Here is a 23,899-nt window from a genome sequence, read left to right on the forward strand (position 1 = left end):
ACTCGATCAATCTCACCACCAAGGCCTCGATGACCTAAATTTCATCAGCGACGAAGGAGAAGAAGATAGAAGAGGAACAACTAGCACTTGAGAGGGAGAAGTTGGCCAAGGAGAGGGAGGATGCCGACCGCAACATCATGTTCATGAACCCAAACACATTTGATGACAAAGTTAGGCATATTGGGAGATTGCTCGTGCTAGGATCTTGACCCAAGAGAGTGGTGGTGATGGTGTCCGAGATGCTCTTTGAGGTGACTGAGATGGCGAAGGCCTCACTTTTGGAGCTAACTTGCTCAATTTGATGTATTTTGGATTATATTTATGCATGTTTGTATTATGGATATGTGTCATGTAGCGTGGAGATTCGAAAATGATGATGACAAAATTTTAGTCCTCTAAATTTTTGGGAATGGAATCCGGTGGTCAAAGTTTAGAGGAGAAAAAATGGAACCGTTTTCTCCTCTAAATTATTGGGTTGGATTAGAGATACTCTTAGGCTGGTCACAGTGGGGAGTAACTTAGACTAGTAACATATGTCATGTTACTAGTATAGGTTACTATCTTCATAGTGGATAGTAACTTATATGTGGTGTCATGCATTGTATCATTTATTATATGTTGTAGACTCATCTTGCCTTGATGTGCGTAATGTTATGGTAACATAGCTAGTTACCACCTCACTCTTTTTCTTCATTTATTAGCATGTCATGTCACCAAAATGCCTTGAGATATGTGATGTTACTAGCTACTACTATGAGACTAGTCATAGTGGGGAGTAACATAGAGTAGTAACATGGTGTATGTTACTACCCTATGTTACTACCTTCATAGTGGGTAGTTACATATATGTGGTGTCATGCATACCATATTTATTAGATTGTAGACTCATCTTGTCTTGAGATGTGTGATGTTATGGTAACATAGCTAGTTACCACCCCACTCTCTTTCTTCATTTATTGACATGCCATGTCACCAAAATGCTTTGGGGTGTGTGATGTTACTACCTATGTTACTCCCACTATGGGCAGCCTGTGAAATCTTATACCGTGTAGGAGTTTTCTTGTTAGACGTGAACCAATCCCTGATCTGTTCCCTAGGTCCATCACCATCTGAAGGACGACCGCGACAACGCTTTTCCTAACTGAGGCGACCAGTCAACTTCCTAGCCTCATAGCCATAGTATGTGGCTCGCTACTTTAGATCAAACTGAACCTTGTCCGTATCAAAACCCTATAATCTTCGATAGCTCTGAAGACACGGAAAACCAGATCACCGATGGTTCGACATGTTACAAGGTTTTCCGATGTTTGTTGTGTACTTATGAGCGACATGGTACACATATGTTTCTTTGCTATTGTATCTTTTGTTCACATATGTTGGCTTTTCCTATGGTGGGTATTGCGACCCATTTTCAACGTCTTTGTAGCAGCGAAAGAGGATTAGTTGTATTCATACATTTTCTTTTGCTACAAGGGGCGTGTTCAAAAATGTTGAACAACTTTTTCTTTCTACGTGTTGGGGTTTGGGTGGGTGCAAACGATGTTGCGTGCATATGGAGAAATATTGCATGCACAAGTTTGATATGTGACAAGGGGAAATGAGATCTACCATTTTAAGTGGGATCCAACAAGTGGGAAGACACGACTATTTTCTCAAAGTTTCAGCCGATTGTCGCCTACCACTCGCTAGTTTCAGTTCAACGTTACTTGTATTTGGCATGAAAAACTGAATTGAGTACTGTACTCTGTACTAATTTGGCACTTTGGTTTTGACTAGTACTAGTAGTTTGGCACTGCTTTTTTTTTTTTTTTTTTTTTTTTGAACTAGTTTGGCACTGCTGATTTCACTGAGATGGTATTCCGGCTATATTGTCTATAGAAAAAAATTGTGACCGGCCACACCACGGGCCCATATGTCAGCAGACTACCCACGCTTACAGGGAAACCAGCCGATCCCGTCTCCGTTTCCAGCTCCGGCCACTGAAAAAGATGGCGGAGATTGCCGGCGACGAGACCCCGCCGCTACCTTCGTCTTCCGGCGCCGGCGAATCCTCTCTCTACTCGTCCCCACCCTCGCCCACCGCCCCCGCAGGCGACAAGTCGCCGCCGCCGCGCACGACGAAGCCCGGCACGAAGCGCCTCGTCCTCACCGCCTCCGTCTTCCTCTCCTTCCTCGTCGGTACGCATCCCCACCACCTCCAAATCCACCATAGCTTCACTGTTTTTCTCTGACTTCTCCGTCTAACCCTCCCGCATCTCCCTTTCCCTCTCCGCAGGACTGCCCTTCCTGCTGAAATCCACCGAGATCCACCGCTCGCCGCTGCCCTCCGACGCAATCGCCGGCCTGTCCCGCCGCCTCCACTCCCACCCACCCTCCTTCCCCCGCGCTCTCCACGCGGTCTTCCTCCGCTCCGGCCCAGGCTCCCCCGCTCCCTCCCTCGCCGGTCAGCTCGAGCGGGCAATCTCGACCCAACCCCACGGCCTCGCCGCCGGCAACATCTCCGTATCAGTCACCGTGCAATCGGGCGGTAGCTGCTCCAGCAGCAGCAGCACTGCGTCTCCGCCTTGGCGATGCGGGTCCGTGACCACCGCAGATTCGGTCCGCGGCGACGAGGTGTTCGATGAATTGCTGCACTCTGCATTGGGTGGTGGTGGTGGGGATCGGATGAAGGTTTACACTGTTGTCTTCATCGAGAGCGATGATGAGAAGGGGACGGTGGTTGTGATCGGAAAGCACCGCCACGCTTGGGTGGTTGGGAAGGTTGATGAGGCTGAGGCGGTGTCACTTGTTGGCAAGGTGTTCATCAAGTATTTCCTGAATGGTGGTGTTGAGGAGGGCGAGGCAGGCATTGGGAAAGGGGAGTTCATGCCAGTTGGTTCAGATGGGAATGTTGTTCTCTCGTTTAGCTTGCTGAATGCCGATCCAAATGATTGGGTCTATGACTGGTAAGCACAAAAACTTGAGATATCATACGCAAATAATTGCTGCTGGTGATTTTCCTTTCTTTATCTGGAACTCTGCATTCCTAGAAAATTGCAAGATGTAACTTGTCCTGAAATGTGATAAACCATGTACATCTGATAGCTTTACTTATTCAACGGTTATGCGCCCCACATGTAGGGATTTTGAAAATATTGGTGAGAGGATGCTGAATCCTGTGGTCGAGGCATTGCGACCAATTGGTGATATTAATGTAGAGAGCCAGGTGAATATTTGCCTTATTTGGGCTAAACTTGCATCTTCTATCTCATGGAAGGTGCCAATATTAATAAGTACTGTACAACTGTTCCTTTTCTTTTCAGGTTTTGTACCACACTCCAAAGTCCTCCTTTTCTCATTCTGATGATAAACTTGGCGGCAATGTCCTTAGTATGGGAGACATCCCTTTCTTTGTATGTTCCTGACTTGCTCTGGCGAAGTAATCTAGCCTCACTCGTTGCTGCATTATTTGGATAACTATGTGTTAATGCCTGTTCAAGCTTCAGATGCACTAATTTAATTGTTGCAATAAAATTGATAGGTAAACTCAAACGAGTGGCACTTGGATACATCGCTTTCAGCTACTGGACGATCAAAAGTTCTTCAATTTGTGGTGTATGCTTTTACTTTTAGATCAGTCCGGCATCTTAAATTTGTATTGTACACTTTGCATGCCATGATGTGTTTTATGTTCCTTAACATATTTAAAACATGAGTATGAATCTTGTCCCTTTTTCATGGCCCCTGCTACTATTTGCCTCTCTTTATGATTATACTCTCTTTTCCTGTGCCAAACTCCTGAGGCGATCCCATTGTTTTTTTACACCACCATGGTAATTGCCTAATAGTTCTTTTCGCCTCTTCTGTAAATAGTACGCTTTGAAGAATATATCATAGTTTTAATTCAGAATTCTGATTTTCCAAGTATACAGGGACATAGGATGATTTGCCAGGTTTAATATTATTTATGAACTTGTTGAATGCTCATTTAGTCATCTAATTTTTTATTCTGTAATAAACAGGTATGTTCCATCTGCAAGGGAATGCCCTTTGTATTTGCAGCTTCCAGATGGGGAGCTTTCAAAAACTAATGCGTTTATTTCCCCAGTAAGTACTTTTTACCTTGTTTGTGTTGTCCATCTTAACATTTCCTTGACTGTATTATCCTCTTAATTAGATGTGGGGAGGTGTTGTTATTTGGAACCCACCAGGCTGTTCACTTGGTTCTAAGAAGACAAGTGGGACTCAGACCAAAATGTCATCACAGGTATTTGGAATTCACCATCTTTTCTTTGTCTTGCCTTTTGTATATGTTTGCAAGAGCATTATATGCTGATGCATTTCTCTGCAACAGGAACTTATGGAGACTCTAGAAATCTTCATTGGACAGCTAAGGCAATTATTTGGTCTAAAGGCCAATTATCATGTCCAAGGCATGGATGTGACAACTAAATTCCTAGTTAGTGAAAAGGGGTTTGCACAATGGTGAGAATATCTCCCTACTCGTCCAATAGGATAACATGGAACAGGTTCATTTTATTATGGCAGAACACAGTTTACAAAATCTGGAATGTATATGATATATGTGGTCACATCGGACTAGAGATCATATTTACTACTCCCTCCGTCCAACTGAGATTTGTCAAAATTTAGATGTATCTAGACATAGATACATCTAAATTTTGATAAATCTCAGATAACCTTCTGTGGGACGGAGGGAGTAGTATTATTATCAAAATATTAAGTCATGGTTACGACGATTTGCAGTTGCTCAGATTATCGGTACTGTAGTAAGTACTATACATTAAGAAGTATGCAATCACTTTGTGTTTAGTTTATGAAATCTGTCTTTTTTTTACCATATAAGCTTCAGTGTCCAGCAGTTGTGAGTTTAGAAGTTCACTTAGTTTTGCTAAATTGCCCAACTCGTTAGTCCGTAAGGTTCTTTACAGAAGTTACTATCAATCTTTTGCAGGGAACTAGATTTATTGTACCGACATCATGCATGTTCCAATCTTTTGTCATGCCTTGCCACCTTGGAGTCTCTTTCCAGCTTGGTACATCCGAAGCTCTCAATGAGATATATAATTTATCCTTCACAAAGATATATATACACTAATGTTGCTTCTGTTGGTAGGTCCAATCGCTGCCAAGAATGATTGTTATGGATGAAATTGGGAGGCAGGTTTGTTCCTCTGCCACTCTTACTGAATAGATATCTCATGGTTCTGTGTAGCACTGTTTCGTTTTCTGAGGGTACACTTTTTGACTCTTATTAAGAAACAAAATACTCAGATAAAACTTCACATGCTTCATAAACCTGAACATTCATGGTGTCCATTGTTATGTTTTGTACCTTCTTGGGTACGTTTACACACTTGACTTTTACACGGAACACGGTTGTCTTTTGTTTAGTGTAAATCCCTTCATAAATTTATAGTGAGGCAAAGTTTGTTCTGACTTCTGACAAGCAAATATTTTCCAGGTTGAGCTTTCGCTTGAAGCTGCAAGTTTAGCTCAAAGAAACGCCAGTCTTGGAATAAGCGATTCTTCAGCAGGCAAGTTGAGGACACACTTTATATTCTCCAAGTTAACCAGAGATTCAAAAGATTTTGTTAACATCGTGATGTTGTGCAGTGTCTGCAACAAGAGCAAGGGCATTAGCTGAGGATGCATTTTTCCATCCGTCCATCAGTTCAATCAGCTATGCTTCGGTGGAGCACTACTTTGCGATTTACATGGTTAGCATTTCACCGAATCATAGACCTCTGGTAGTTAAATTTACGTTGGTAGGTTGGTACTTTCGAATTCTCTATTTTAACCTGAACTGTGGATTATAAACCAAGGTTATAGTATCCTAGTCTGCAAAGCAGCAGAAACCTCCTGTTATCTGAGTTGTGTAATGTTGACATGTAAGTTGTTTAGATAGACTAATAACTCTGATGGTTCGTGTCCCCTTCCATGCTGCATTACCCATTCAATATTCCAAGCCTTGAGATATCTCCGTAGTATATTGAAACCATTTATGGAGCTTTGTTGACTCCAAAATACGGCTGTAAGAACTAGAGAACCCTGTCAATGTTGATGTGTTTCACCTTTTGCAGCCATTCTTTGCACCTGTTACTCTGCACGTGCTGCTGGCGGCAATCAAGGAGCTGAAACGCTACAAGGTGGAGCGAGGGAAATACTCGGCGTTCCTCGCTTCCCAAGCGACGACCTCGTGATCTGTCAGTCATGTATCATCGATCTCACGGAGTTTGGCAGGTGATGGAAGGTGGACGCGATGGTCTATAGTGGCATCCTTTCACGTCTGAAACATGGCAATGATATGGTTGCGCCGTCACGACGATCCTAGGCACACACACGCGTAGGGTCTATTTGTGTGCATGTGTGATGTAAAGCTGTAGTTTATATGGTAGGTTTTGCTAGCACATGCGAATGTGGCATGGAGGCCCACTCACATGTAATTTGACCCAGTTTCTTTTAGATGATTCGGCCCACTCGTATGAAACACATGCCAAATTTGAATTTTGAATCGGTATCATTTTTGTAGAATGAATCGTGTATCATTGTCCTGTGAGCCACTGTTTGCATCGGCGAGATGATTGCAAGCGCTATTCACAGAAGAAGATGGTACCGGTAGCCATTCTAGGAGCGAGCGAGAAAGGCATGCATCCAGTATGCAGTTTTGGGCTGTGTGTGAAGGCCCACAGAAGAAGTGGAGGGCAAGCCACGAATAACCGCACGTGAAAAACCGCACCTTTGGCTTTGGGTAGTTACCGTGCCACAGACACAGAGGCAGGACGTAAAAAAACCGCAGCGCAGCGGTTGCGGCAAACACGCTCGCCTTCCTCCTCCGCTGTCCAAACCAAACCCACTCTGCTCCGCCTCCCGAACAAAAACCTCTCCTTTGCTCTGCAATGCGCGTGTAGCACCGCCGCGGAAACCACCCCCGGCACCGACCGCCATGCCGTCATCGCCGCCGCCGCCGCCCGGTCCGTCGGGCGAACTGGTGCCGCCGTGGCTGAGAGCCCTGCCGCTGGCGCCGGAGTTCCACCCCACGGAGGCCGAGTTCGCCGACCCCGTCGCCTACATCCTCAAGATCGAGCCCGCCGCCGCGCCCTACGGCATCTGCAAGATCGTCCCGCCCTGCGCGCCGCCGCCCAGGAAGACCACCCTCGCCAACCTCGCCCGCTCCTTCTCCGCACTCCCCTCCTCCTCCCCGACCTTCCCGGCCCGCCACCAGTACGTCGGCCTCTACGCGCGCCGCCCGCTGCCGGCGGTCCAGACCGCCTGGCTCTCCGCGCGCCGCTACACGCTGCAGCAGTTCGAGTCCCGCGCGGCCGCCGCCCGCGGCCCGCTCCTCGCCCGCCTCGGCGTGCCCGCCTCCAGCCGCCTCTCCCCGCTCGACCACGACGCGCTCTTCTGGCGCGCCGCCGCCGCCGACCGCCCCGCCACCGTCGACTACGCCAGCGACCTCCCCGGCTCCGGCTTCTCCGCCCCCTCCCCGCGGCACCACCACCCCGCGGCGCAGCAGCGCCACGTCGGCGACACGGCCTGGAACATGCGCGCCGCCGCCAGGAGCCCCGGCTCGCTGCTGCGGTTCGCGCGCGACGAGGTGCCCGGGGTCACCACCCCCATGCTCTACGTCGGCACGCTCTTCGCCTGGTTCGCCTGGCACGTCGAGGACCACGACCTCCACAGCCTCAACTACATGCACTTCGGCGCCGCCAAGACCTGGTACGGGGTGCCGCGCGACGCCGCGCTCGCGTTCGAGGACGTCGTGCGCCTGCGCGGATACGGCGGGGAGGTCAACCCCGTAGGTGAGGCACACGCGCGCAGCCCTTTGTTTCTACATCTTCTTCTTCCGTGTCCTCTGCTGTTCTACCGACTGCAATGTGATTTTTTGCGGAATTGGGGTGCAGAGACCTTCGCGACGCTGGGGAAGAAAACTACCGTCATGTCCCCTGAGGTGTTCGTGGAATCAGGGGTGCCCTGCTGCAGGTTGGTGCAGAATGCAGGGGAGTTCGTGGTCACTTTCCCGGGATCATACCACAGCGGTTTCAGCCATGGTGAGCACCTGCACTAGTTCAAATCTTCCCTTTTATATGCTGCATTGTCTGTTTGATGCATGCATTTGCAATTTTGCATGTCGTCCAATGCATGCATATACCACAATGTCAAACCTTTCGTCCCAAAACTGCACATAATTAGTTGAGGTAAACATATATCTTTGCCAGGCAGTCTTTCCAAATTCGATATCCATGTGATGTCAACCTGTTATTGAAATTTGTAGACTTGGAATAGAATTACAGTTTTGCATGTGTTTTGTTATTCAAGTATTATTATAAAGTGCAACAATAAGATACAAAAATGCATTCCAAACTTTTTGAGTTTGAGTACAAAGGACCGTATGGCATTGTGGAGGGGAATTTGAGAATGTGCTAGAAATAAAGATCATCCTTGGCTTATAGTTACATTTACTTATCCCTGTTCCGACTTTGTTTATGCATCTTGACATGGGGTCTTTGTCAGTTCATCTCATCTAGGTAAGATGTGTATCTGCAATGAACACTTTGGTGCACATGACTCATAACGATCTTTGTTCCTATGGCACGCCATTGGAAAAGTAATCTTGAATTGTTATTCTGCCATCGCTCAATTGCAGCTAACCCCAAGAGGACCCTTTCTATCTGATCAGGTTTCAACTGCGGTGAGGCATCAAATATAGCTACTCCTGAATGGTTGACAGTAGCGAAAGAGGCAGCAATCCGGAGGGCATCAACCAACCGACCCCCCATGCTTTCGCACTATCAGCTGCTTTATGAACTTGCACTGTCAATGGGCATCAGGTATTCAAACACAACTTCCTTGCTTCACGACCCGCACTTGTTTTTGTGAGATAATTTGTTTGCCTCCTGCCTCCTACAGAAAATATGGACATCATAAGTCCTTATGAGTGTCCAACTTATATTATGTTTTCACCGGAAAATAATTCGTCGGCAGGTGTGCAATGTGCAAGCTCCATGTGTTAACAGATATATGTTTCTGTGATCAGTGTTTCACTTTCAGTTTCTCTGTCCCAGGCAAGGAAGTTGTATTTTATTTTCACTTATGTCTCTTACAGTAGCTATGACTTAATGATAATGCTTCAGTCTGGTGCCCTTTGTGTTCATTTATATTGGAGCTGTTCTCTAAGATAGCTCTTTCCGTGCTTGGAGTTGGCATCAGGTATTCAACACCAGTTGCACTTGCACTTGCAGACTTGATAATTTGTTAGCCTCCTGCCTACTTAAAAAAAATACCAATCTCATAAGTCTTTATTATTGTCCAACTTGTGTGATGTTTTCACCTGAAAATAATTTGGCAGTAGGTGTGCATGTATTTGTGATCAGTGTTGACAATATTTGATGTTCCAGTTTCAGTTTCTCTAACCAGGCAAGGAAGTTGTATAATTTTCACTTATGTGTCTGACAGTAGCCATGACTTTATGATAATGCTTTGATCTGGTAACCACATTCATGTATATATTACCGCTGTTTATACTCCATGTGCCCGGAGCTGGCACCAAGTGCTCCATTTTGTATATTGTTTGACCCTTCACTCACTTTTTCCAACTATTATATTTATAGGGACCCATCCATCGGGGTAATGGAACCACGGAGTTCTAGATTAAAGGAAAAGAAGAAGGGCGAAGGAGGGCAATTGGTCAAGAAGTTATTTGTCCAAAATGTTATTCAAGACAATGAACTGCTTAGTTGTCTTCTGAATGATGGATCTTCTTGTATTGTTCTTCCTATAACTGCTCATGATGGTCCTGTTCTTTCAGCTCTGCGCTCAAGATACCAATTAAGACCTAAATCCAATTTGTCAGATAACCTATGCAGTAGTGGAGAAACTCTGGAAGCCTCGAGATGCTTACTGCAGAATGAAGCATTTGATTTGAATGGTAAAATTAGAAACTGCAGTGCTTTGTCTTCATCCAAAGAAAGGTCATTACCAGTCTGCTCTGGAAAGAAATACCCACCAGCAAGATGTATGCATGATTGTGTAAATCTCTCTAGTTCACCTGACACACATAATGCAGAAGGTGATGAGGTGGATGTAATCAGTGCTGCTGGACTATTAGATCAGGGTTTATTATCCTGTGTCAGCTGTGGGATTTTAAGTTTCTCGTGTGTGGCTGTCATCAAACCAAGAGAGTGTACATCAAACTACTTCATGTCTTCTGATTATAATTTGATTAGTGATAAGCTTTTTGCATCTGGAGGGAGTCATCTGGCAAATGCAACAGGAAGAGAAGGGACTAGTGGTGGCATTCTAAGTAAGTTACACGTCTTGCAATTTATACCATCAACTTTTTAGCTTTGATTTATCTTCCCTTTTTTGCTGTAATTAGCATGGGCTTGTTTATTGAAATAGTTATGTTCTGAGTTACTGTGACATGATTTCTAAGTAGTCAAAAAATTATTAATGCTTAATCCGTTAGAACATAGAACACTCAAAATTCAGTTGTTAAGATAGATGCAAATTTGGTGCTCTGATTTTATTTTCTTGTTAAAAAATAATCCATTTTAAAATTCCACAGATAAGAAAATATAGCATTAGCCTTGAATCTTTATTCCCTGACTAAGCCACTTTGCCAGTTTAATCCCTGAATATTGTTGCTATTTGTTAGAGACATTATCCAGAAGGGCAGGGTTACAGGCTTCATTGCTTGTTGCCTCAGGACGTGGGCCGATTTTTTATTTATATTTTTTCTTATTTGAAATAGTTCCGCCGTGTCTTTCTTATGATGGAAGCGAATAATTTGTGATACCTATGTACGATTTTATTGCTAATCGCGTGATAGTTGTTGTTTATGTATCATAGGACTATTGGACCGTCACGTTAATTCTGAATAGAGACTGGATGTAACTTGAGTAGCTCTACTTAGAGTTCTAGTTTATTAGCTATGCCGAAGTAGATTTCATCCTAGTTTCTTTTGTCTTATAGCATCAAGAATTTATATCTGATGCAATGTATGTATTCCTAATCAACACGCAGGACCCGGTTTTGAATCGTATGGCAATGAAATGCTTTCTGATGCTGAACCTGTCAACGGAAATTCTGCTCTTGATCCTCTGGTGGCTGCTTATGGAGATCAATCAGATTCCAACGAAGATATTCGGAACAAAAAACTTAAGGTCTCTCATGAATCCATGGAATTATCGGGGCAGATGACTGAACCACAGCACAATGGCTCAAGTAATATCTGTTGTGATGGAACGAAGATTTCCTCAAGTAGCGACAAATGCCACCAAATTCCATCATCCCAGAGCTCTCTGTGTATTGGTGGCTCAGGTATTTCAGATGGACCAAGAGGTGTTCGCACAAGAAACAAATATAAACTTAAGCAGGCTCTGTCTGAAGGTTTTCAGCTAAAGGATAATCGTCTGACAATGGAACAGAAGGTTCTACCTGAACCGTCAAGCCCAAATAAGATTCTGAAGGAGGGGCCACTTGATGCCAGCGGCACAGATTATCATTGTATATGTAACAGCACCGCAATCGTTATGGATGACCCTGGAACCTCTGCTGCTACAATGAACAACTTAAATAAACCGATTGTGAAGTTTGATAAGGATTCATCAAGAATGCATGTATTTTGTCTTGAGCATGCTGTTGAGGTTGAGAAGCAACTTCGAGCGATTGGTGGTGCAAATGTTATTCTTTTATGTCGTCCAGGTCAGTCATCAAGCTGCTTACTCGATTGCAATGCACCTTTTTAAATCCAACATTTTTTGAACTTGTGGTATCCTCTCTAATGCTGCATGCACCCAGTATGAGCGAGCAATGGCTCATTCTGATCGTACTTGAATACGTTAATGCACGAGCCATCCAAGACATGGTACTAGGTTGCTCCTTTTTTCTGTTTAGAGCACATTTTACTTACATCCGCTTTGGTAATGTCACTAGTAAAAAGAAAATTTAGACCTGCTGTGCTTGAGGTGTTCATAACACTGAATAATCTCCCCGCAAAAAAAAAAAGAACTGAATAATCAACATTGAGTTCTAGGTTCTGAAAATTGACTTGTTTGTTACGTTTTGTACAGAATATCTTAAAATAGAAGCAGAAGCAAGGTCGTTAGCTGCAGAAATGGAAGTTGAGTATGACTGGAAGGGTATCCATTTCAGGGAAGCCAAAAGGGAGGACAGGGAGATGATACAAGAACTTCTGCAGGATGAGGAATCAATACCAACAAGCAGTGACTGGACTGTAAAACTGGGAATTAATCTTTACTACAGTGCAAATCTGTCCAAATCTCCTATACACAACAAACAAATACCATACAACAGGGTCATCTATAGGGCATTTGGCTGCAATTCTCCAAACAACTCACCGGAAGATCTGAAAACTTGCGAGAGGAGTCAAGGCAGGCAGAAGAAAATAGTCATTGCTGGCAGGTGGTGTGGGAAAGTATGGATGTCAGACCAGGTCCATCCAATCCTAGCTCAGAGAATTGAAGGCAGTGAACTGGAAGAGAGTGACGATTCTGGTGGAGTGGCAGCCTCCAAAAGAAGCACTGCAACAGCTGTAATGAAATCAAGCAAGAGAAGGGAGAACATGACTCTGGAGGAAACAGATACCAAGAGGCTCAAACAAACTGAGGAGTACAGCCCCAAAGTATTAAAACGTGTTGCTCAAGTGTCCTTCCCTTCACCAACTGGAGCTGTTCTCCGTGTTAGCTCCAGGATTGCCAATAGACCAAACAAGGTGAAATCAGAGATGACAGAAGAAGAAGATGATGATCCTGCTAGCTGTCCGAAGTCAAAGGTTACTTCCCGTTGGCGAACAAGAGCACCACAGAAGACTGAAGTCGAAGCAAGGAAGCAAATGAAGATAAGCAGAGGAGACATTATGATGGATCCAGCTACTCCAAAGGATGAAGAGGAGCACCCATACTCTGCAGAGGGTTCTCCTGTGAGCTCTGACCGTAATTGGGATTTGTATCCGCGTAAGCACCGAACCAGAACAGAAGCAAAGATCCAACTGAAGAAATCTACAGGAGAGAAGAAGAGGACTCCAAGAGATCCAGTGCACGCCGAAGAGTACATGTGCAGCATCGAGGGCTGTTATACAAGCTTCGACACGGAAAAGGAACTCTCCATGCACGAGCGCGACGTCTGCCCCGTCAATGGCTGCGGGAAGAAGTTCATCACGCACAAGTACCTGCTGCAGCACCACAAGGTTCACACGGATGACCGCCCGCTGAAGTGCCCGTGGGAGGGCTGCGGCATGGCGTTCAAGTGGGCCTGGGCAAGGACGGAGCATCTCAGGGTTCATACGGGCGACAGGCCCTACGTTTGCCATGAGCCAGGGTGTGCACAGACGTTCAGGTTCGTGTCAGATTTCAGCCGTCACAAGCGCAACACGGGCCATTCACCCAAGGGGACGAGAACGGAGGCCTGATCGGCCATGGCAGGAGCAAGTTATGATGGTATACCAGGAGCGACAGTGGTAGGATTGTGTATATTCAAGCAATGCCCGGAGCCCATGGTAGTCTGCTCACGGTTTCTTTAGCTTAGCACTCAGCATATCGTTATTTCCTGAATTGTATTAGCTAGCACCGCAATCGGTGTGCTTGCTATGTCCATAATTCCGTTCATTGATCATTTCAATGATTGCCAATTTACCTTAGTTTAGCACTTACTTATGTCTGATGTATTGAGATTACCACCAAATGCACGGTTAACTGTCATATTCAATCTGATCTCTTTTAGTTTCACTTCTTTGCTTGTGTTAACCTTTGGCATGTAGATGATGATTTAACTGTGGTTTTATTTTTGTGGGCAAAATTTGACTGAGGTTATGATACGATGCCCCCGTTCAATCTTTGCTTGTGTTAACCTTTGGCATGTAAATGATGATTTAACTGTGTTTTTTTTTTGTGGGGAAAATTTGATTGAGGTAATGATAGGATGCTCCCGTTCAATCTGATCTATTTTTAGCTTCACTTCTTTTCTTGAGTTAACCTTTGGCATGTAGATGATGATTTAACTGTGTTTTTTTTTGTGGGGAAAATTTGACTGAGGTTATGATACGATGCTCCCATTCTTGTGAGCTTGTGGCAGACGCGAGGGTGGTGCAGAGGAACAAGGCATAGATCCGTTGGCTGTCGTGGTTCTGTTTGTGCTGTTGGGCTGCCAGCCGGCTGTGGGATGTTGCATCGCTTTGGCGCTATCAGGCTTGAGACATGGGAGTGCGACTGAAATATCCGCCAGGTGCGTCAGGCACGATGCGTATCCATGGGATACCTGAAACTGAAAAGTGATCATGGAACGGGCAAACAGTGTAGCACGCTACTGAGTCCTGACCTAGATCGTTTAAATTCGTTCTTCAGATTAAGTTCAAATCTACTTCATTCTCACACCATTTACAATTTCGGTTTTGCTATATCTCAGTCAACTGAGATTTCTTAAGTCTAAGTCACTTACAAAAATGTGCTTTGAGTTGCACTTTTCTGTTAAAAAATTGCAATTGCACTTTTCTGACACAAATGTGCAACTGAATCGAGTTGCACTTTTTTTTGAACTGTAGTTGCACTTTTCTGAGCTGACTGAGACTTAAGAAAATCTCAGTCAACTGAGACATAGGCACACCCTTACAATTTTACATGTTTGTACAGACAATGTCAGAACATATGAATGCATCGAGTGACCTGACCCAAGTTTTTAGACCTGAAAGCTGTTGCTGGATCGGCACAGTACTCCTTTTTTTTAATGGGGCACAGTACTCCTGGTTAGCCATGCATATAATACAGAGCAAATTTGCCTACCGCTGCCCTTCATGCCGCCGGGCCCAGCGGTGGTTTGGGGGGCAGGCTTGCCGTGGACAGCCGGCCGCTAGGGTGGAGATGGTGGGCGCGCGCATCGTCGTGCAACGATCTGTGCGGCGTCCCTAGTCGGGGAGGTGGTGGAGGTCCTCTCCTGGCAGCGCGCTGACCGGCGGTGGAGATACATGGCTGGGCCGGTTGGTGGTAGAAACCCTAGTTCTTGATTTGGGTGTCTCCCGTGCCGCCTTCCTGGTCCTGTTCGCTGCGTGGTTGGGACGGTTCCGGTGGAGATCGCCCCTACTCTGCTGCCACCATTCTCGTTCCGGTGGAGATCCCTCTCACGCCATGGCGAAGATCTGCTTGTTGCATGTCTTCATTGATCTGGCCGAGTGTCGAGTTCCCGAAGGCTCCGTCAGCGAACTCCAAATAGACGGCATGCCTGGAGTTTGCCGGCCCGATGGTATTTGATCGCGCACAACCATATTTTTTCTGGTCGTTTGGTTTCAGAGGGAGTGAGGCGAAGCTCTGCATTCTGTTGCCACCATGGGACATGTCTTTAGTTCCAGAATGAAGTTAGTCGCGGAGAATGGCATGGAAGTCGAGAGTTGTGGACTAATAATGGTGGTTCAAGTCCCGTCGGCGATGAGGTTTTAGCTTAGTGATTTGCAACTTGGAGCAGTGGCATCGACAAGTGGGGGCGACATGAGATATTTAGGGTATGAACTTGCAGGGTGAATGTCCAAGGTCTGGCCTTAATTGGTTGTGCGTGGCAATGGCCTTGTTGAAGGCATTGTTTTGTGGGCGCGGACGTTTCTCCTGGGTGAAAACTTATGATCTATGATCAGGCGATGATCACGTTTGTGCGTTGTTCACTTCTTGGAGGTGTCGCTTTTGGAGAAGATGGATTTATGATGCTGTCTTGGTGGTTTTGGGCCGGTGTACAACTGTAGCGGGACTTTTCTTTTATGTAATTCTTCTTTCATTGCATGTGTGCACCCGTATTATCATTAGGCCACCGTGTTGTTGGAGAAGCTATGTGTAATTGGTATTTTCGCGATATTAATATATTTTTTTATGAAAAAAGAATTGGAACTTGCAAAATTACTTTTTTTTTATGAAACACAGCACAAACGTAGACGTTCACATATATTTTTACAAAATTACTTGTCACGGAAATAATTCGGTTCGGAAGGAGTAGGGCTTCCTCCTAATGCTAACCCTTTTAATCAGATGCATTCGCGTGCCTGTCTCTTGAGAGCAATGCCGGCCGCCGCAGATTACTATACCCCGCCGAGCCTACGTCCGGCCGGTGCAGTTAAGACAGTGGCCGATCACCTCGGCCTTCTCAACCGCCATTAAGACCGCGCTTGATCCTCTCGGCCGACTCAACGGCCACCCCAAACACAACAGCAGATACGTATGTGATCAAGTACAGTGTCATCTACTCCACTAACTGCATCTACCAATTCTACGTATACGGCGTAGCATCCATAAAACTGCACACCTAGCTACGATTCATTCACGTACGGCGGTGATCCAATCAGATCCAGGTCCAGCGTACGTACGTATGAATACTCCCTGCACCTCGGCCACGAACAGCGAGTCAGCGAGTGATCCTGCCTGAATCTGCCCTGAATCTTCGTTGCCGCCCAATGAGCTTTCTGTACACGCAACTTGCTATCAAGATGCAACCATCCCGAACTGACACCATTCCTATGACTATGAGCTTTCTGTTACCGCCGTTTAAACCTCGTGTCTTTCCCGCCGCAAAGCAAGTCGGAGCCGTTCGTACCGTTTCCACGCTCGTGCTCCATCGAGCTAACGATCTGTCCACCTATAAATACACATCCTCCCTTCTCTTCCACCATCATCGATCTCACACTCCAAGCAGTAGCTGCCTGGGTGATCAGATCAGTACTGCAGTACTACGACACTGCACCTCACTAGCTTGTGGTACTAGCAGCCGGTACTGGTCGGTCGAACACCATGGGGCAGCTCAGCAAGAAGCTTCTCCTCCTGGCGGCCATGGTCGCGGCGGCACTGGCCGTGGCGGAGCTATGCGGCGCCATCCCGATGGTGGACAAGGACCTGGAGTCGGAGGAGGCGCTGTGGGACCTGTACGAGCGGTGGCAGAGCGCGCACCGTGTGCCGCGCCACCACGCCGAGAAGCACCGCCGCTTCGGCACCTTCAAGTCCAACGCCCGCTTCATCCACTCCCACAACAAGCGCGGTGACCGCCCCTACCGCCTCCGCCTCAACCGCTTCGGCGACATGGCCCGCGACGAGTTCCGCGCCACCTTCGCTGGATCCCGCATCAACGACCTCCGCCACGACCTCCCCGAGGCGCCGGCCATCCCCGGGTTCATGTACGCCAGCGCGAACGTCTCCGACCTCCCCAAGTCCGTCGACTGGCGGCAGAAGGGCGCAGTGACGGGGGTCAAGGACCAGGGTAAGTGCGGCAGCTGCTGGGCCTTCTCCACCGTGGTGTCCGTGGAGGGCATCAACGCGATCCGGACCGGCAAGCTGGTGTCCCTGTCGGAGCAGGAGCTGGTCGACTGCGACACGACAGACAACAACGGGTGCCAGGGCGGCCTCATGGACAATGCCTTCGAGTACATCAAGAATAACGGCGGGCTCGCCACCGAGGACGCCTACCCGTACCATGCCGCCAACGGCACCTGCGACGCCGTGAGAGAGAAGAAATCCCCCGTGCTGGTGCACATCGACGGCCACCAGGACGTGCCCGCCAACAGCGAGGAGGGGCTTGCCAAGGCCGTGGCGAACCAGCCCGTGTCCGTCGCTATCGATGCCAGCGGCCAGGCGTTCCAGTTCTACTCCGAGGGGGTGTTCACCGGCGACTGCGGGACCGAGCTGGACCATGGCGTGGCCGTGGTCGGGTATGGCGTGGCGGACGACGGCATGGCGTACTGGACGGTGAAGAACTCGTGGGGGACGAAGTGGGGGGAGAAGGGGTATATCAGGATGCAGAAGGATGGAGGCTCCGATGGCGGGCTCTGTGGTATCGCCATGGAAGCGTCCTACCCCGTCAAGACCCCGAGCAAACCCAAGCCCACGCCCAGGCGCGCGCTCGGTACAAGGGAGTCCCAGTGACGATCCAAAGCAAGGTCGATGTATGTATCATTTCTAGTTATATTAGGGTCAAATAAGTTCGAATCAAGCTGTTCTGCTTGGACGCAGCAAAACAGTAGGCGTGTGTAGGTCAGACGAGGTCGATCAATATTTATTTTAGATTTCTAAATATAATGTAATAATGTAAATTTGAACACGTGCTGTCTCTTATGCTGGAAAAGACTGCTGAATATGGTTTTATTGAGGGTGTGTTAGAGGTTGTAACTTTGTAGAGAATGGTTTATGTGCATGTTACAGGTTGACGGTGGCACGATTTTTATGCTTCAAGATAACTAGCAAAGGGATTAGGGGCCCTCGTCAATGCGAGGCCGCTATTCTACTTTATTTGATCTTTATATCAAACTGGGTGAATCGACTGCCTTTGTCTTGGGATCAGATGCGTGTTAATATAGGCCAAAACAGCCTCGAGCGTGACATTTACAAGAAGCGCTATACAAAGATAAATACTAAAATTTACTTCAGAGGTTGTAGAAGAGGAAGGGAACTGGTGTGAGAATAGGAAGTGAAAAGATCACTGTCCTTTGGTAAAACTCAATAATGCTAACATCCTCCCTTAATCACAACTTGGTAAGATTGAGATTACATCTGAATTCTTTTAGGTTGGAAATGCCTTGGTAAAATCATCTGCAACTTGATCTTTTGAATGCACAAATCGAATACTTAGTTGCTTATTTGTAACACTCTCTCTCTTTGACAAAGTGAAAATCAATTTCAATGTGTTTTGTTCTGGCATGAAAAATTAGATTAGATGACAGATAAGTAGCACCCAAATTATCACAACAAAGATAAAAAAAATTGTGCTTGCTTTACTCCAAGTTTTGCATGTAATGATTGGACCCATATTATTTCTCTGGTTGCATTTGCTTGAGCTTTGTATTTTGCTTATGTACTAGACCTTGAAACAGTTGAGTGTTTCTTTGCATACCATGATATCAAATTTGATCCAAAAAAAGACTACAAATTATCATGTAGACCTTCTGTCATCTAAACAACCAACCCAGTCTGCATTAGAAAAGACACTGGCCATGGTGGAGGGAGACTTCATAAATGTAAGTCTGAGACTAGCAATGTTCTTGACATATCTAAGTATTCTCTTAGTTGTAGTCCAATGTACTGAAGTAGGTGCATGAAGAAACTGGCTTACTTTATTAATTGAGAACGCAATATATGGTCTAGTAAGAGATAAATACTGAAGTGCACCAACAATATTTTTGTACCTTGTGATGGTCTCTTGTCCAAGTGGTGGCAGATACTTTTTCGGTATAGAGAGAGGTGTAGATGCATATTTACATGTCTGCATTCCTATTCTGCTCAAGAGATCAGTTGCATTTTTTTTGAGTAAAGATTATAATATTCCTTGTTTACTTCACTTCTATTCCAAGAAAAATAATGTAGATCATCCAAGTCCTTGAGAGTAAAGTTTGCACCCATATCTTTTAGTAGTGTCGCAATTGCTTCATGAAATTTGTAACAATTATGTCATCAACATATATGAGTATAAACATTGTAAGCCAGACTTGTGATAGATAAACAAGGATGTATTAGCTTTAGAAGGCATAAAACCTAGTTCTTGTAATTCTGAACTTAATTAACCGGGAGTACTATGTAGGGGCTTGCTTGATTTCGTATAAGGCTTTGCCAAGCTTGCAAACATGAAATGGTGCATTCTTGTTTTTCAAATCCCAGGGTTTGTCTCATATATACCTCCTCTTCTAGAACACCATTGAGAAACATGTTTTGTATGTCTGTCGAAGATTCCAGCTCCTAGACACAACAATAGTCAAAATGAGACGGATAGTGGCTGCTTTAACAAATGGACTAACCGTGTCCTCATAATCTATACCATATCACTATTTAAAAAAATTCCACCAACCTTGCTTTGTAACGTTCTATGGGTCTATCAACCTTTTTTTATCATATAAACCCATTTGCAATCTATGATATTTTTACCTTTCTCTTGTGGGACCAATTTTCATGTTTTATTTTCCAAGAAGGCTATATATTCTTCATTCATGGCTTCTATCCCCTTTGCATCTTGAAGTGCATCCACGATATCTTCAGGCTCACTTGTAGATGTTAGCATAACATACCTTATCGTACCATACACTTTTACAAGTTCTACGATACCTCTTTGAAGTCTTGTTACTGGTCGTAGAGGTATAGGAAAGGTTGCATGATTGCTTGTTACAAAGGATCCGGAGGCACCTACAACCTCGTTTCTGATCAAGGCTGATCACGTTGGATCAGCTGTTGTCAGCCCACTAGGAGATCCTGCGGTGAAGGGAGATGCTAATGTTGTTGGCCCACTCGGGGACCTGGTGCGTGTGTGTCTGGGAACGCCAAATCCTCCTAGGAACCGCCCATGATCGTCGTTTTCTGCATGCGTGATGCATGTAAAATGCATACATGAACCTTGTAGTTTATTATACTAAAATATTTATTATATTGCAATTTTATTATATTTATTGGGACTAACATATTAATAGTTGCAAAAGTGCACACATTTTTGTTTTAAACTTTGTTGTGTATGGAATAGGCAAATATGAAGGAAACCGGTCAGTATGGTGAAGTCTGGAGTTTCTTGAAATATGTCCCTGCAGGATACTTTTTAAAGATCGGCCCAAATAGAACCGAAGTTGGCCTCAACGGAAAAAGTTCAGGAGATAGAATTTGTGGAGAACTTTCTCAAGTTTAATTTTACATAAAGAACGTTCCAATCGGTGTTCGCGTGCCAAATCGGCGTCCATTTTATTTTAGTATAATAAACTACAAGGTTCATGTATGCATTTTACATGCATCACACATGCAGAAAACGACGATCATGGGGCGGTTCCTAGGAGGATTTGGCGATCCCAGATACACACGCACCAGGTCCCCGAGTGGGCCAACAACATTAGCATCTCCTAGAGCTGAAAAGGATAAGACGATCGCTTCCTTGGAAGAACGGCTTAAGGCCAGCCAAGGTAATGAATTTTACGACTTTTTTTAAACTAATTCTTGATGACAAACAACTTATGTTCTTGTCTTATTTTTGTATGCGCTAGAGGCTATGCTAACTCCACCATCCCTTGACGATCTTTCCGCCAAGCTGGAAACCCTCAAAGCAGAATATGAATCTGTCCAGGAGAGCCTCAAGCGATCTCAGAGTAATGAGATCAAACTTAAGAAGGATCTGGAGGTGAAACATGTTGCTTCCACAAAAGGTGGAGTCATTGACGACACAACTGAAGGCTGCCGACGCGGAAGCCAAAGTCTTGGATGAAAGTTTCCAGCATAAGTTCCGAGTTCCCTTTCACCCTTTTTGTTTGGACCAACATGAGCACTACAATATGACTGATGTTTGCGATGCATGGTTTCATTGCTTCTTTAGCTCATCTTGGTTTTGAAGATGGGATCTTGGCAGTCAGTCCTCTGGCCCAAATTTATGCTGATGCCGGAGCCTCGATCACCAGGCCGATGAAATCTTGCCAGAAGATTGGTGAAACTTTTAGCTTGAAAGATGTCGACACCAAGGATTCCAAATTATTGCAATTCAAGATGTCCCTTGTGCCGGATATGTTCAGGGACTGGCAAGGATCTGCTGGGCATGCCCTGGTGATCTGCAAAGCCCATTACCCGGATATGAACCTGACGGAAATGATCAAAGGCGTCCCGAAGGGAACCAAGGTCTCCACCATCGTCAAGAGTGTTCATGGTTTTGACAATTGGATGGCCTCCAGCGTTAGCCACGAAAGTTGGTATGAAAAGTTCAAAGATGTCACTCGCACAGCTTCGGCAGCACTTCATCCGGATATGGCGAGGGAAGCTCTTCTGACGATGTCGAAGATGAGAAGGCGGAATCCGCATCAACTTGAACTCATGTGTAACAAAAACATCTATGCGTCATTCGGCCTCAGAGTGGGTATGTAATAACTTAACTTAAACTTAGACGCTTTTGGCTAGATTAGGTGTGAAAACTATGATAGGCGGAAATAATACTTATCCTGCTAGTGTTTTAGTTCTTGTGCATTGTGCTGATAATTTTAAGCAAGTGTTGGCCACATATCTCTGGCTTAATCTGTTTGACTTTTCGCGATTCGGAAGACTTGTAGCCGGGAAACTTGCTGAAGCGATATAGCCTAATGACCAACCGTCAAAAACTTCAGAACTACCCCCACCCTAAGTGCCGAAAATAGTTACTAGGAAATCCACAAATAAGCTTCAAAAAACATGTATGCCCGACAACTTAAGCTCACGCCCCACTGGACGGTGCTTTGAAACCAACACTAACACTCACATTGGCGGAAGAATCCAGCTCTACAGTTTACTCGGATTTTTTTACATGATCCAAAAATGAATAACTAAAGGAGGTCAAAAGACAACCATAGGCTTTATTTAATTGATCATATAAGAGATATAATTACACAAGTAATGGATATGCTAAGTGTGGAAAGGACGTAACGTGCTATATTTCATGGGCGATCTGTTTCATCATAGATGTCACCCGGATCTTGTCTTTTTTCCTTTCATGTGGAAGTTTTTGGGTGTGCCCTCCACTTTTCAGATATCTACTAAGTAGTAAAATCCATTATGAAGAGTTTTGCTGACGACGAAAGGTTCTTCCCGTGGCGGAGCCAACTTGTGGGTCTTCACTCTTTTGGGGCATAGCTCCAAGTCCCCTTACTTGAACGAGTGTTGACGAACACACGATGGCTATGATAGGGGCGTAGTTTCTGCTAGTAGATGGTGGATCTCTGGTTTTCCAAATCTCAAGCCTCTTCTAATAAATCCACAGATAAATGTCGAGCCTCGTCCGCATCTTCCTCTTTGTAGACGAAACTCACGGTGAATCGTGAAGTATCTCGGTTGGGAGGATAGTTTTCTCTCCATACACCATAAAGCATGGAGTGAATCCGGTAGATCTATTTGGTGTTGTGCGTAGGGTCCATAGCACAGATGGCAATTCCTCATCCCAAGCTTCTTCGGCTCGACGCAGCGGTGCTTCGAGTCTGGGTTTGATCCCGCTAAGAATTTGTCCATTAGTACGCTCAACTTATCCATTGGATTGTTGATGTGCCACAGATGCCAGATCTGACCGGAACACAACGTCGTCATAGTACTCTTTCAATTCTTTTAAACATAAGGCTCGAAAGCCCAGCTTTGAATTAACAAAGCCATCAACCGGCCAGGAGTTACAACAGGACACCACACCACACACGCACACCACGGCAGGAAAGATACACGGGTACATACAAAACGAATTACAACACTGCACTACGAGCGAGGACAAGCTTGCGGGAGTGCGGACCGCCGCTGTTCGACACCAAGGACACCGTCCGGAAGGCACGGCGAGGCACTGCCGGAGCAGGAGTGTAGTCTTGGTTCCAAGGAGAACAGCCGGGACACCGAGCACCGAAGCACCAACCTTGTTCTCATGCCGAAGAGGGCCCTGCCCCTCGCACGGTTCGAAGGCGTCGAACCATCGGACATGAGAGAGGCTCACCCGAGAGCCGCGAGAGATGTTGGGCTCGGGACCCGTCGCCACCCTGGAGAAGACTACCTTGACAAGGATCACACCATACCGGCCGCACTGCCGAGCACTTGGACATCCACCAACGACGAGAAATCCGCCGGGAGCATCTGCAGAGGAGGGGGCAGACTGCCGTCGACGCACGCATACGGGCTAGAGATCACCGCAGCTGCTCAAGGACCGACATTGCTCAAAGCTGCAACCTTCAGCTCCACCAACCTACCGAAACCTCCCCAGGCGGCGCCTCCAAGAAGGTAACGGCGCAACAGCGCGTCGCCGCCGCCCAATCAACAAGATTTTGGACTTTCGTTCGGGAGGTGGGGGAAAGGTTAGCAGGGGCCAGGACAACAGCTACTACCTCAGAACCGACATGAACCTTAGCCCCATGCCGCAGACGCCGCCCGCCGCCGCCTCTCATCCCGAGGAGTCGAGGACGCCGGACCGA

The 23,899-nt window shown here is 46.0% G+C and overlaps 3 protein-coding genes across 3 annotated transcripts; all 3 read left to right on the forward strand.

The window, feature by feature from the left end:
- The first annotated feature begins 1,967 nt into the window (after positions 1–1,967).
- On the forward strand, positions 1,968–6,532 carry LOC124661050 (GPI transamidase component PIG-S). Its single transcript, XM_047198911.1, has 13 exons — positions 1,968–2,178; positions 2,276–2,945; positions 3,121–3,205; positions 3,303–3,392; positions 3,521–3,594; positions 4,002–4,086; positions 4,157–4,246; positions 4,334–4,464; positions 4,955–5,036; positions 5,117–5,164; positions 5,465–5,537; positions 5,617–5,720; positions 6,084–6,532. The coding sequence occupies exons 1-13, from the start codon at positions 1,989–1,991 to the stop codon at positions 6,201–6,203; spliced, it is 1,842 nt and encodes a 613-aa protein (XP_047054867.1). The 5' UTR covers positions 1,968–1,988; the 3' UTR covers positions 6,204–6,532.
- Positions 6,533–6,946: 414 nt separating this feature from the next.
- On the forward strand, positions 6,947–13,432 carry LOC124662580 (lysine-specific demethylase JMJ705-like). The gene is made up of 8 exons (XM_047200398.1): positions 6,947–7,802; positions 7,905–8,051; positions 8,681–8,831; positions 9,612–9,953; positions 10,044–10,303; positions 11,026–11,706; positions 12,075–12,844; positions 12,935–13,432. The coding sequence occupies exons 1-8, from the start codon at positions 6,947–6,949 to the stop codon at positions 13,430–13,432; spliced, it is 3,705 nt and encodes a 1,234-aa protein (XP_047056354.1).
- Positions 13,433–16,781: 3,349 nt separating this feature from the next.
- On the forward strand, positions 16,782–17,906 carry LOC124666446 (cysteine proteinase EP-B 2-like). The gene has a single exon (XM_047203783.1). The coding sequence runs from the start codon at positions 16,782–16,784 to the stop codon at positions 17,904–17,906; it is 1,125 nt and encodes a 374-aa protein (XP_047059739.1).
- Positions 17,907–23,899: the final 5,993 nt, after the last annotated feature.

The sequence above is a fragment of the Lolium rigidum genome, chromosome 6 (assembly GCF_022539505.1).
Source record: "Lolium rigidum isolate FL_2022 chromosome 6, APGP_CSIRO_Lrig_0.1, whole genome shotgun sequence".
Lineage (NCBI taxonomy): Eukaryota > Viridiplantae > Streptophyta > Magnoliopsida > Poales > Poaceae > Lolium > Lolium rigidum.

Bases quoted from the DNA above. Each gene is read 5' to 3' on its own strand.
- LOC124661050 (XM_047198911.1), top strand. From the start codon at position 1,989: ATGGCGGAGATTGCCGGCGACGAGACCCCGCCGCTACCTTCGTCTTCC. The intron at 3,595-4,001 runs GTATGCTTTTAC...TGTAATAAACAG, and splicing joins AAAGTTCTTCAATTTGTGGT to GTATGTTCCATCTGCAAGGG. The intron at 4,247-4,333 runs GTATTTGGAATT...TCTCTGCAACAG, and splicing joins AGACCAAAATGTCATCACAG to GAACTTATGGAGACTCTAGA.
- LOC124662580 (XM_047200398.1), top strand. From the start codon at position 6,947: ATGCCGTCATCGCCGCCGCCGCCGCCCGGTCCGTCGGGCGAACTGGTG. The intron at 8,832-9,611 runs GTATTCAAACAC...TTATATTTATAG, and splicing joins GCACTGTCAATGGGCATCAG to GGACCCATCCATCGGGGTAA. The intron at 9,954-10,043 runs GTCTTCATCCAA...AAATCTCTCTAG, and splicing joins ATTAGAAACTGCAGTGCTTT to TTCACCTGACACACATAATG.
- LOC124666446 (XM_047203783.1), top strand. From the start codon at position 16,782: ATGGGGCAGCTCAGCAAGAAGCTTCTCCTCCTGGCGGCCATGGTCGCG.